The 13,686-nt window shown below is 35.6% G+C and overlaps 1 protein-coding gene across 2 annotated transcripts in view; it reads right to left on the bottom strand.

The window, feature by feature from the left end:
- ATAD2B (ATPase family AAA domain containing 2B) overlaps positions 1 to 13,686 on the bottom strand; it is a 90,746-nt gene that overhangs the window by 64,153 nt on the left and 12,907 nt on the right. For both annotated transcript variants that reach the window (XM_039345879.1, XM_039345880.1), the window contains exons 2-4: positions 12,059 to 12,213; positions 2,448 to 2,494; positions 1,768 to 1,921 (exon numbers count right to left, since the gene is read on the bottom strand). In XM_039345879.1, coding sequence (XP_039201813.1) covers positions 1,768 to 1,921; positions 2,448 to 2,494; positions 12,059 to 12,213 — 356 coding nt within the window. The remainder of the gene's footprint in view (positions 1 to 1,767; positions 1,922 to 2,447; positions 2,495 to 12,058; positions 12,214 to 13,686) is intronic.

Here is a 13,686-nt window from a genome sequence, read left to right as displayed (position 1 = left end):
CATTTCTTTTCTATTTCCTAGGATACAGGTTACATAAAATAAATACAATAAATTTCTCAGAGATTAAAATTGGCTAGCTGAGCAAATTAAATGTTTACTCTACATATTTATCAGATCATATACTTAACAAAAGGTCTATAATCATTCCCCTTGAAAAAGAAATAGGAGATTGTAAAGTAGTATCTTAAGATTTCAAAGGGGACTTTAAAATTAACATTACTCCTTTCCTTCAACACACATCATCCACAAATATATAGAAACACATATTTTACAGGTTTTATTTTATAAACTTTATATTGCAGCTAGCTAGTAATTTGGGGAACAGCAGCCCCAATACACTTTAAGGGTGCCAATGTGAGGATGGCAATAGCAATAGCACTTATATACTGATTCACAGTGCTTTACAGCCCTCTCTAAGCTGTTTACAGAATCAGCCTTGCAATATCTCCAAGATCACAATTCAGGCACTTGCCAACTGACTCGCAATTATGTCATAGTTCTGACAAGCAAAGTCAATGGGGAGCCAGAGGAGGTTGCAATGGGCAGTCAGGTGAACCTGGGATGCTGCAACCAAACAATGACAAACGGGAGTGTTAGAACTGCCATCATAAGTCAATGTGGGCATGAGTCTTTGTGTCTTACAACTGTATCACTTATCAGTGGAGTTTCCATTCCCAAGGGAAGATACCTGTATGAAATAACTTGTAAAGATTTCTTTGCTTATTAATGTTATAAACAATGTACAATCTTTTCCTAAGACAGGTCAAACTTGCGACGTCATGTGACGTCGCGCGACGTATCGGAACTTTTTCCCCATTGACGGCAATGGGGTGGGCATGGTTTCCTTGTGATGCGTCTGGCTCGCGGGCCTGCAGTTTGACACCCCTGTCCTAAGACCTTCAGCAATTATGCTAAAATTATAAAATGAATAAGCTAAAGCATAGTTTTGAAATTTGATTATATAATTTACAGCAAGCAGTTCCTACTAAGAGAAGTAAAAATTCAAAAACTGTTTAATATGTATTAATTAATATATATTTGCTATTGTATGGTGCAGATACAAAATATTGATATAGGTAGTCCTTGTTTAGTGACAACAATTGAGACTGGAAACTCAACTGCTAAATGGAAAATCATGACAGCAAGTGTGTTTCTGATTTTATTTCAGCTTTCCTTTTTCCCCACCTTTTGTAATGCTTAGGTCAGCACTAGAATAATTAGCAATAAGGGAATTAATGCTTCCCCAGTGCTAATGTATTCTTTTTTATATGTATCCACATTATGTGCCTGCTTATTCTCTTGTAATCCCTTCCTCTGCAATCTGTCCATTCTAGAGATAGGAGGAAAAACAACAGGTCAGACACAGGATAATACATACTAGCTGGTTATAATGGCAAACATGTAACTAAGAGAGAGAGAGATGCTGTGAAGATCATAAATAAATGAAGATCATAAATCAAGTCACAAAGTAATTTTTTCAGAACCCCTGTAACTTTGAACAGTCAATGCACAAGGCAATCAGTAAGCAAGATCTACTAGTGTGCTCATCGATAAATCCTAGGCCATATAACAGAATATATCTTTCTTGCCAGCATGAGATAAAAATAAAGTATTTGGAAGCTGAATATTTAAATTAGGGGACCTCTGGTTAAATATATAAATAAAATGCTTCCCATAGACTGAAATATAACACAAACATAATTTTAACAATACCGTGAACTTATACACTATTATTATTGTATTATTGCATATAGTATTCCAACATACCTGTTTACCAATTGGTCAAACAGTAAACTCTGATTCAGACTTTCAAATCTGTTTTTTCTAGATCGACAACTTTTTCTAATTTCTCTGCCTCCATTTATACAGGCATGGTCACCGTCTCCCTTTTTTTCTCCTCGAAGAGAACAGCTTTTGAGAGCTGCAAATTTCAAGTTATAATATTAACACTGAGAAATATTAAGTATTTAGAATGTCTATAACAAAGTGCATGGACTGTTGCAAATGTGTACCAGTTGGGTTTATACTGTTGCTGTCGTTTTAATGGCATTTACATGAGCTACCCAGACTCTTATGATTAGAAAGGAAAAAAGTGTGTAAAATATTTACACTCACAGACATACATAGTCATGCTATTTTATCCAAAAAAAAATTCAATTTTAATGATAAATATATATTACTCTGCAGTCTTCATGCCAAATTTGCTTTGAGGGATTTGGGGTGCAGCCCAACTAGAATCAGACAGCACGGAGCCAGGAACAAGAAAATGGAAATAAATGAGGCCAATTTAACACACAGGTACTTAGTCATGGAACAATGAATGTAGCTTTTTTTTTTGCACTGAAAAAAGTAATATTGCATATTGAAAAGTTTGGGATGCAGAAAGAAAATTAAAAATATAAAAGTGTTAAGCATCAGAATAAGCAATTTAACTATGCAGTACTTACATAAGCTACGACCATTTGGTAGAGTAGCACCAGATTGAGAAGTTAACCTAAGAAAAATTTAATTTGGAAAATTAGCTGGTTGCATTAAAATTACAATTCACATAATATTTATAATATTTCTATTCCCAAATGTTACATATTGAATATAAATTATGTTATCATTTCAACTCTACACATGATATGAATATTTATTACCCATCTGTGTGTTTTAAAACAGTTAAGTAATTTTTATGCAGCTTCTACAAATGAGGGGATGGAGCAAAAGTAATAATTCACGGAAAGCAGGAAAGTGAATTTTTTTCATTACAGAGGACCACACAGGAGACTACTTTCAAATGATAGAAAAGGCTAAGAAAAAAAATGTAATTTATTTTACATTTATTTATTTATTTATTTATTTATTAGACTTATATACCGCTTTAAGTGCAAGCACTCTCTAAGCGGTGTACACCAGTAAGCAATGTATATATATATTTACATTGCCCCCAACAATCTGGGTCCTCATTTTACCTACCCCGGAAGGATGGAAGGCTGAGTCAACCTTGAGCCGGTGAGATTTGAACCGCTGGCCTGCTGAACACAGTCAGCTAAAGTGGCCTGCAGTACTGCACTCTAACTGCTGCGCCACCTCGCCACTTTTGAGTTGAATTAAATTATTCAGTCAATTTAATGATAACTTTTAGAATATCTCTAGAAAAGCGGTTCTCAACCTATGGGTTGCGACCCCATTTGGGGTCGATCGACCACTTTTCGGGGGTCGCCAAAGGCGGCGATCCGCCATTTTGTCCCCTCCGGGGGCGGCGCCGCGCATGCGCGCCGTGCATGGGGCGGCGCCACGCCTCCGGGGGGCGTCGTGCATGGGCGCCGCGCATGGGGCGGCGCCACACATGCACACCGCGCATGCGCATACCGTTTGTGTGGCGGGGGTTGCCGTCACACAAACATTGAGAAACGCTGCTCTAGAACAGTGGTTCTCAACCTTTTTAATGCCGCGACCCCCAACCGGTCGTAAGTCGAGGACTACTCAACTGGTGCAGCACCATTTGCAGAATGGGACTTTTGGCGGGCTCAGCAGGGCAGAGACAGCCTGGACAATTCTATTGGCTTTTGAAAGCCAATAGAATTAGACTCTATTCAAGAGAGTCTATTCTATTGGCTTTCAAAAGCCAATAGAATAAAAGGGAGTAGCACAGCTAAGGAAAAGGAGAAAAAAAATGGCGGACCGCGTTGTTTGGCGACCCCCGTGAAATGGTCGTTCGACCCCAAATGGGGTCCCGACCCACAGGTTGAGAACCACTGCTCTAGAACCATATCTGCTTCCAGAAGCCTTGCACAGCTTGGAGGACTCAAGTTATCCACTTCTGGTTTAAAGTTATCAATGAGAAAGCCCAATATCAGTTTTTAAATTTGATATTCACTTAATGAAGTTTAGCATTCCTACTTTTTTTACCCTTCTAGAAAGCATTCAAGCTAGTAAGGTTTAGGCTAGTCAGTTCATTCCTTTGAAATAATGACTTATGTTGATCTACCATCTCAAGCTACTCAATACAACATTTATAATTTATATGCTAATGTGATAAATGCTTTCAAATGCAAATATTTGAAAAGAAAATATCTATTATAAAAGAAAACTTTAATTAGTTTACGTTAATCAGTTTATATGTTCCAGTGCTATAATGCAGAGTATATATTTTTTCTTTGAAAAGAAAGCAGAATACTTTCAAGCTGAAATAGGGTCCTACCTCATAGTCACAATACAAAATTGAAAGTAATATGTTTCTCAGCATTATCAAAAGCAGCTAAATTTATTTTCCTTAGTCTGAAAGGTAATTTAGAGAAAGTTATATAAAATGATAGAGATCAAAAAAATTCAGAGTTCCAAACTGCAATTTGAATATGTCCAGATATATGAAACAATTCTTATTTTAGAATTTTGTCTTAAGCCTGTGCAAACCTATTGTGAATTTATCTACCACCCAACCTAATAACCTACTTTAATGGTTCTAAGACAAAAAAATAAGGGAGTAAAGAGATTTATTTTGATTTTGTACTGTTTTCTGTTGTAGAACATTCAACATCTTTCAAATTGTCTTCCATTCAAAGATGGAATACAAGAAATATTTGAATGGAACATTTTAAACTGGATTGATTTATTCCAACCTAGGACATTTTTTTTCCCTTTGGGTCATTCCATGTCAAGTGGTCTGATTTCAGAAAAGTGCCCTGCTCGACCATCACGGATTTTGATGAAATTTTGTGTGAACATGCACACATGTCCCCAATGAACATTGGTCAAGTGTTACATTTGCTGATGCAATACTTGCGGAGATATAGTCATTTGTTTGACCCGCAGCCTTCTACAGTATGACTCTGAGATTCCAGCAACTTTGAGACATAATATCTCTGGCAATATTTTGTTGAGAGAAACAAAACTTGGCCATCTTGTTCAACTTTTTGTGCTCTATTAAACAAAATAATAAACACATTCTCATGAGCGATCTCCATCTAGATAATTTGGAGCAAAGTTGGCCAAAAATATTGCAGCTCAAAAAAAAGTTTAAAGTTTGGCTTTTTATATCTCTGGAAGGAAATGTATGATAAATGTGAAACTTTGCGTGTAATAACTTAGCAACACAAAGTTTTCAAATATAAAATTTCATTCTCCTACTGCTTTCCAATAGTTTACAAATTGAGTGTAAAGTTGACGTTTTTTGTAAAAACACCCAAATAGAATATTTTCAGTCTACTTTTACAAAAAAAGACCTTCTGGAAACTCTGTTAAATCATTCTCATTAGAAAGAGCATGTTTCAAACCCCCTAAAAAAGTAGGGTTGGTTTTTCATCGCTGACGTATAAAGCCCTAAAAATAGACACAAAGTTGAGGACATTGCTATGGCAATGTCACATGTATTCTATTATTTTTTTTGTCTTGTTTGTTTTATATAGACATCATTACTACTATTATATTGCGTTGGTCCATGGTGACATTGTCACTACCAGTTCAGGCACTTGAACCAGCAACTCCATCACCATAGGGGGCACGTCCAATAGCCGTGCAACACCAGCCACAGGTGGGTTTCTTGGTTCAGGATCCCAAGCCTGTAGTTTGGTTTCTTCCTCGAGGTTCCTAAACCTTGTGTGGCTGCAACCCATTTGACAAACAAAATCACATAGCTAAACATGGGCTGTTGAAAGTTGATCTAGTCATGTCCAATGATTTAACAAAAGTGGCAAAAACAAATGTGAAGCCGGGTCAAAAGATTTGTTCCAAGTGTAAAGCCAAATATGTTTCCATGGTCCAAAGCATGGCAAATTCTTCGTCATTGGATAATTACAATATGGACATTTCAGACACTGTTAATCAAAGTTTGACCGATTTAGGGACTTCCCCATTAAAAATTCGTAAGTTGAGCAGTAGGGATAAAACTGGCTATGTGAAATGAAAAATTGAACGTGTGCAGAAAGTGGTAGCACACAAAATAACGTTAGCCACTGGAGTAGCAGCTGAAGATATTGGGCAAACTAGTGAGTCTGCTGCTAAGGAATGCCAGTCATGCCGGGATTACGCTGATCTAATCGAAGACACGAAAACGAAAATAAAAATATCTGCTAGATCGACGAAAGTTCAATTATTGACTCTGGCCCCAAAGAGTTGGTCAATACCGATGACAGCAAAAACATTTGGCATTTCAGAACATATGGTTCAAACAGTGAGAAAAATAAAAGAGAGGAGCATTTGTGCACTACCAAAGTTGGCAAACTGCTGCCAAAGAAAATTGCTGACAGAGTTTGAGATTTCTACGAGGAGGAAGAATTTAAGCAGGATGTGCCCCGGCAAAAAGGATTGTGTTTCTGTTCAGCTTGATGGCATCAAGGTTCACAAACAAAAGCAATTGGTACTATGCAATCTGAAAGAACTGTATGTGGCATATCGAAACAAATATGGTACTGAAATTGATTTCTCCAAATTCTGTGAACTCACTTATGTCGTCAGGTCAACAGTATCAATTCCCAAAAGCGACGCTAAAGAACGTGGCACGTAAATTCAATAATAAATACGCGATTGTTGGAATTTGGCAATTCATACGAACAGTACGGAGTTTAGCTTGGGAACCATATAAGATACCCACTTTAGGCTTGGGAACCTAGGATAAGCTGCCCAATTGTTGTCTTGGGAACCGGACAGATACCCACACAAGGCTTTGGAACCTCGAGGAAGAAACCAAACTACAGGCTTGGGATCCTGAACCAAGAAACCCACCCCTGGCTGGTGTTGCACGGCTATTGGACGTGCCCCCTATGGTGATGGAGTTGCTGGTTCAAGTGCCTGAACTGGTAGTGACAATGTCACCATGGACCAACGCAATATAATAGTAGTAATGATGTCTATATAAAACAAACAAGACAAAAAAAATAATAGAATACATGTGACATTGCCATAGCAATGTCCTCAACTTTGTGTCTATTTTTAGGGCTTTATACGTCAGCGATGAAAAACCAACCCTACTTTTTTAGGGGGGTTGAAACATGCTCTTTCTAATGAGAATGATTTAACAGAGTTTCCAGAAGGTCTTTTTTTGTAAAAGTAGACTGAAAATATTCTATTTGAGTGTTTTTACAAAAAACGTCAACTTTACACTCAATTTGTAAACTATTGGAAAGCAGTAGGAGAATGAAATTTTATATTTGAAAACCTTGTGCTGCTAAGTTATTACACGCAAAGTTTCACATTTATCATACCTTTCCTTCTAGACATATAAAAAGCCAAACTTTAAACTTTTTTTGAGCTGCAATATTTTTGGCCAACTTTGCTCCAAATTATCTAGATGGAGATCGCTCATGAGAATGTGTTTATTATTTTGTTTAATAGAGCACAAAAAGTTGAACAAGATGGCCAAGTTTTGTTTCTCTCAACAAAATATTGCCGGAGATATTATGTCTCAAAGTTGCTGGAATCTCAGAGTCATACTGTAGAAGGCTGCGGGTCAAACAAATGACTATATCTCCGCAAGTATTGCATCAGCAAATGTAACACTTGACCAATGTTCATTGGGGACATGTGTGCATGTTCACACAAAATTTCATCAAAATCCGTGATGGTCGAGCAGGGACCCCCAGACCACTTGAAATGGAATGACCCTTTAGCCACTACTACAAAATGCAACATTATCACAGAAAGAATTTGTAACTTAAAAACTTGGAAAAATTTTCTTTCCATAACAGCCAAGGAGTTAAACTGAAAAGAGGATATAGATATATACACCGGTGTGCTCTGCTGGCTTCATTGCTACCACTTGGCTGTACTACTAGCTGCCTAACAGCTGATTGACACAATACTGGGTATAACAACTCAGCTCTGCTGTCTACTGGCTTGCAAAATTCTAGAAAATTTAACAATAGGCTCTCATGAGCAATACAAGCCAGCTCTAATACACCACTGGATGTATATGTATATCCCGTCACCAATGCCATAATAAATCCAGTCAGACTGAAGAAATGTTTTTGTTTTTTTTTATTATATTTTATTGATTTATTGATTTATTGATTTTTTTACGATAACAATCCCTAGTGCTTAGCAAACAGTGTGTTGTCTGGATTCACATATTTAAAAACAATCAATAATAATTAATTTCTATAATTAATCAATATGTTAGTCAATGATATATTTCCTTGATCTTCTGTTCTTCCAGTAGTATTCTCCTTTTGTCTGCATTAAACAAATATAATTCTTAATATTTTCAATACATACAAGTATAAATAAGTATAAATAAACATTTTTCTAGTATTTGTACAATAATACCAACATATATCTTTTCTAATCAGCTTATATTTCAGCTGTATTTATAAAAGTCATCTTATTAAGTCATTATGTCCTGTTTTCAAGATTCTTATTTAAGCTTAATTTCCCCACTATATTCTTTTTTTTTATTAAAAGTTTTACAAATTACAATATAAACCCACCCATCCCCTCCCCCCTCCCCCACTTCCCAGAGCTGATTACAGGGTAACAAATAAACAAACATAGTCTAGCTAACATAAACCAACTAAACTATCAATCAAAACCATAATACACTTTAACTCCTTCTCAAAACAAATATTAACAAATTAAGACAAAAATAATAATACCATTAATACTATTAATAATTATCTAAAATCTATTCAAAAGTAAGATAATACTTTTCAGTTTCATACTTCTTCTGAATATAATCAATCCATCTTCTCCAAACCATAGTATATCTTTCTTGTGAATGATCCTTCAAATAGGCGGAGATTTTCGCCATTTCTGCTAAATTAGACACTTTAAATATCCATTCTTCCAAAGTAAGCAATAAGTTTTTCTTCCAATATTGCCCCACCAATAATCTTGCAGCAGTTATGAAGTTCAACATCAAATTAGTTTCTTTAACATCCAAATCTACAATAATACCCAACAAAAATAATTGCGGAGTAAACTTTATCTTTTTCTTAAAAATCTTTTGAATATTCCACCAAATCTTAATCCAAAAAGCTTTAATATCTTTACAAGTCCACCAAATATGAAAATAAGTTGCATCTAAATTTCCACATCTCCAACATTTGGGCTGTAATTTCGGATACATGCGGGACAACTTTTGGGGATCCAAATGCCATCTATAAAACATTTTATAAAAATTTTCTCTTAAATTTTGTGCTTGAGTAAATTTTACATTTCTAACCCAAATTGTCTCCCATGTATCCAGTAAAATCGGATCTTGGATATTTTGTGCCCATTTAATCATACAATCTTTAACTAACTCCGTTTCAGAGTCCAATTCTATTAAAGCATTATAAATTCTTTTTATATGAAATCGACTTTGATCTTTAATCTGTTTTACCAAATTCACATCCTCTAAAATAATACCAACCTTTTTATCTATATTCCACCTCAATAACAATTGATTATAATAAAACCAAGAATATACAATATTTTCTTGCTTCAACTCAAAGGCTTTAATTGCCAATGCTGCCCAACCAATCCCACTATATTCAAACTACTCTTATCAGTCATAATTTTCTTAAAATTACCTTTAAATATCCAAACTTTTCATTCACAAACACCATCCCAATATTTTTACATTTCATGTATTGTAAAAAGTATTATACTACTTATATATCTTATCCCTCTTATTATAGGGCCCCTTTATATCTAAACTATCTATTCTTTTAACCAAGTGTTTGATCATATAATACTCCATCTGGTAAGTCTAATCAAGTCTCTGAAATCTGATTCTAGCCTTCTTCTGCGAGGTCACTTTCCAATTCAGTATTCAATTCAATTCAATTCTACTGAATTAGAAATATTTGTTTTTGATGCAAAGCTATGAAACATGTCTGTAAATATATTCAGGTGAATGCACTTATAACCCTGCCATGATTAGGAAATTCTCATTCACAAGTTCACACATGCATAATTTTTACATTAAACCCAGCATCTAAGGATAAACAGGGATATCAGCACCAAAGTTTTCATGCTTGTCTGTACACGTAGTCCTCAATTTATGACTGTAATTGAGCCTGGCAATTATGGCCATGGGCTGTGTCCATCATAAAGCAGATCATTATAAGATAACCAATTTGACAATTTTTTTTGCAATGGTCATTAAGCGAATGCAGCAGTTGTAAGGGGAAAGAAACAGTTATAAGGTGAATATAAAGATCGTTAAGCAAACACTGTGATTGTTAAGTCAACCCATTGTTTGCTATGGGGTGTTTTATCCCAGAAACTAGAAGTAAATGTTGGCTTCCGGAAAGCAGTTGTACTTGCAAATACATGATATGGAGTGCTGTAAGCGGCTGTAAATGTGGGCCAGCTGCCAAGTGTGCAAAAAGTGACCATGTGACCGTTGTGTGTGCATGTGTATGTGTGTGCACATGATGTCAGAACTTAAAAAATGGGTGATAAGTAACTTTTCGGGGGTCTGTCATAACTTCGATCGTTAAGCAACTGATCATAATTTGAGAACTTCCTGTATCTCTTCCCAGTGTATCCTCCATGCCAATTCTACAAATGAATGCTAGTTTTAAACTGATGTTGCCATTATAAGTATTGCTGCAATCAAAACAGCAGAGAAAGAGAAGTGAATGTATCATCTTTAAGTATTCTTACCACAGAAATCAGGAAACACACACATACACACAAAATGTGCCTGTTCAAACAAATTTTGAAGAATACAGGATTTAGAGCTCACCACAGAAATAAGAGTTCTTAATTTTTCCTTTCCAGAGACTAAGTATTAGTTGTATATTTAAATGTATAATAGTAGAATTCTAAAAAAGGAGGGGGAATTAGATTTTCTTATGTTTCTCTCTTGGTGTATGTGTGTGTGTGTGTGTGTGTGTGTGTGTGTGTGTGTGTGTGTGTGTGTATGCAGGTCTTGGTGTATATATGTGTATGTATGTATGTATGTGTGTGTGTATATATATATTTGTGTGTGTGTGTGTGTATACATACATACATATATACATACATACATCACTACCACCATCATTATTCCAAACTGATTCTCTCAGCAGTAGGATAATAAGTAGGATAACAAAATAGAAGGATATTTAGATATTGGCTCTAAGTAGCATAAACATTATGGAAAATTATTTATCAAGATTAATAGTATTTAGCAATTGCATTTTTTAAAAAATCTATGAACCTTTCATTTCTGATTTCACACAATTCATGCTTAAATGTTCATAAATAATGGAAATTTCATTAGGCATGATGGTCATCTTGAAGTGGACATTGTCCCATTTCAGATTTTAAAGTGGGGAATCAGAAATATTAGCATTTATTCATGCAATTCCAGATACTTAATATAATAATTTTAACAACTATCTATCAACTCTAAACTTTGTTTTATCTTTGTTTAAAGTAACATTTGTCCTCTTTCCTGCAGAACAAGTAACACATGCTAAAAAGAATCATAAATAATGTTTGGTCAATTCAACTCAAAAGCCTAATTGTGTGTGTCACATTGGTTAAACTATGTAATTGCTAGGGAGCAATCTCACAGATCAAATTTGGAATTAACAGCAGAAAAAGCTATTAATTTGTAACAGAAACAAACCTGGCTTTCTGTTGCTGAAGAAAACATGGAACTAGTTAAACTTATTAACATAATATTATATACATGGAACAGACAAAACTGTACTCTAATCACAAGGAATTCCAGATGTCTTAATGTAAGCAACAGATGGAGTTGCTCTTTTTCTTTCCCATAAAGTTTGTCATCTAAAATAAAGGTTTGGGGGGAGGGGAGAAGGGAGAAAACAGGAACAAGCTGTAAAAAGCCTAAAATCAGTTACTAATGATGAATTACACATGATGAGAAAGATGGGATGGGAGTGAGAACAAAAATAGCATCCCAAATTTAGCTTTTCCTTTCTCTGCAGCATACAATTGATTTTAGTACATAGGCTGGAACAGAACCTGATATAAGGAGGCTATTTTAAGGAGCAGAAACCTTTCTTTAAAGGGAGTAAAGATTTTGCATTAATCAATAATTTAAGCTGTTTAAGAAAATGATCAAAACTATACATGTGTAAGTCCATGCATGTGTGCACACCCACCCACAGGTTTTTAAAAACTTGAATATGCTTACCGGGACTGACCAGTTGAGACACTCCATTCCTCTCGCTGTCCAGTACTGCGAGATTTTGATTTGTCTTTGCATACAGAATCAGCATGTTTCAAGGTACGTTTGGCTGGAGGAGATATGTGACTATCACTCAAACTACCATCGCTACCATCATCTCTCTAGAGAGGAAAAAAAAAGCAAACAGTTATTAGTCTCATTCATGACATTGTTCAAGATAAATATTCTCCAATTCAGGGGGGGGGGATTTGATTCTTATTCAGATAATAGCAATCATCCTCAGCTGAAAACTGTAAATCTAATTCTAGAAAGAAAGTATGAGAGAAACTGAGGAATATGCTATATCTTTTTCTGGGGATTAAATCAGATTTGAGCTTATTTGTTTGTTTTGTATTTATATCCCACAACGATCAAATGCATCCTTTAATGATTTACAAGATATATAGGAAATTACTGAAACATCAACAATAGCTAATTTTAAAATAGCTAATATCAATAAAACATAATGGACTGATAGTGTATACCATCATGTTGAATCAATATAGGCATTAATGGCTAATTCTGTATTAACTACAACATTTTCTTCATGCAATCAGGGAGGGAGGAAGCCAATCTGATTTCCACTGAAAGCTGTTCCAAATGCCAACATTTATATTAACAACACATATTTTTATTATTATTACTTCAATTTATACTTTATTACTTCAGCCCTAGGGCAATCAAAGCCACCCATGTACCCCAAAAATGAAAATGAAAACCAATTTAAACAAGTAGCTCAAATGAACAATTAAAATGACTTGAAGCATGAATTAAAGAATGATATAAAGAATATAAATATTCAGAATGATCACACTAAGCCAATAGAATTTAAAGTACTGCAAATGATTTTAGGGCATGTTTCCTACATGGAGCTTTATGGTGTTAGCTCACTATATATTTGACTTTTAATACAATATTGCAACCCCTTTATGGATTACTGCCTTGTCGTGGCGAAGGGGCTTGCGTAACTCAATGAAGCTATAAGCTATGCCGTGCAGGGCCACCCAAGACGGACAGGTTATAGCAGAGAGTTCTGACAAAATGTGATCCACTGGAGAAGGAAATGGCAAACCACTCCAGTATCTTTGCCATGAAAACCCCATGGACAGTACTAAAAGGAAAAAAGATATGACGCTGGAAGATGAGCCCCTCAGATCGGAAGGTGTCCAATATGCTACTGGGGAAGAGCAGAGGGCTAGTACTAGTAGCGCCAGAAAGAATGAAGCGACTGGGCCAAAGCCGAAAGGACGCTCAGCTGTGGATATATCTGGTGGTGAAAGGAAAGTCCGATGCTGTAAAGATTTTTTCTCCATAGGAACCTGGAATGTAAGATCCATGAATCAAGGCAAGCTAGACGTAGTCAAAAAAGAGATGACAAGACTGAACATCGACATCTTAGGAATCAGCGAACTAAAATGGACAGGAATGGGTGAATTTAACTCAGATGACCATCAGGTATACTACTGTGGGCAAGAATCCCTCAGAAGAAATGGAGTAGCCTTCATAGTCAATAAAAGAATAGGAAAAGCAATACTGGGATACAATCCCCAAAATGACAGAATGATCTCAATTCGAATCCAAGGCAAACCATTCAA

Source organism: Crotalus tigris, unplaced genomic scaffold, assembly GCF_016545835.1.
Source record: "Crotalus tigris isolate CLP2741 ecotype Arizona unplaced genomic scaffold, ASM1654583v1 scf7180000017980.1470182205:1502881, whole genome shotgun sequence".
NCBI lineage: Eukaryota > Metazoa > Chordata > Lepidosauria > Squamata > Viperidae > Crotalus > Crotalus tigris.
This window is presented reverse-complemented; position numbering and strand designations above follow the sequence as displayed.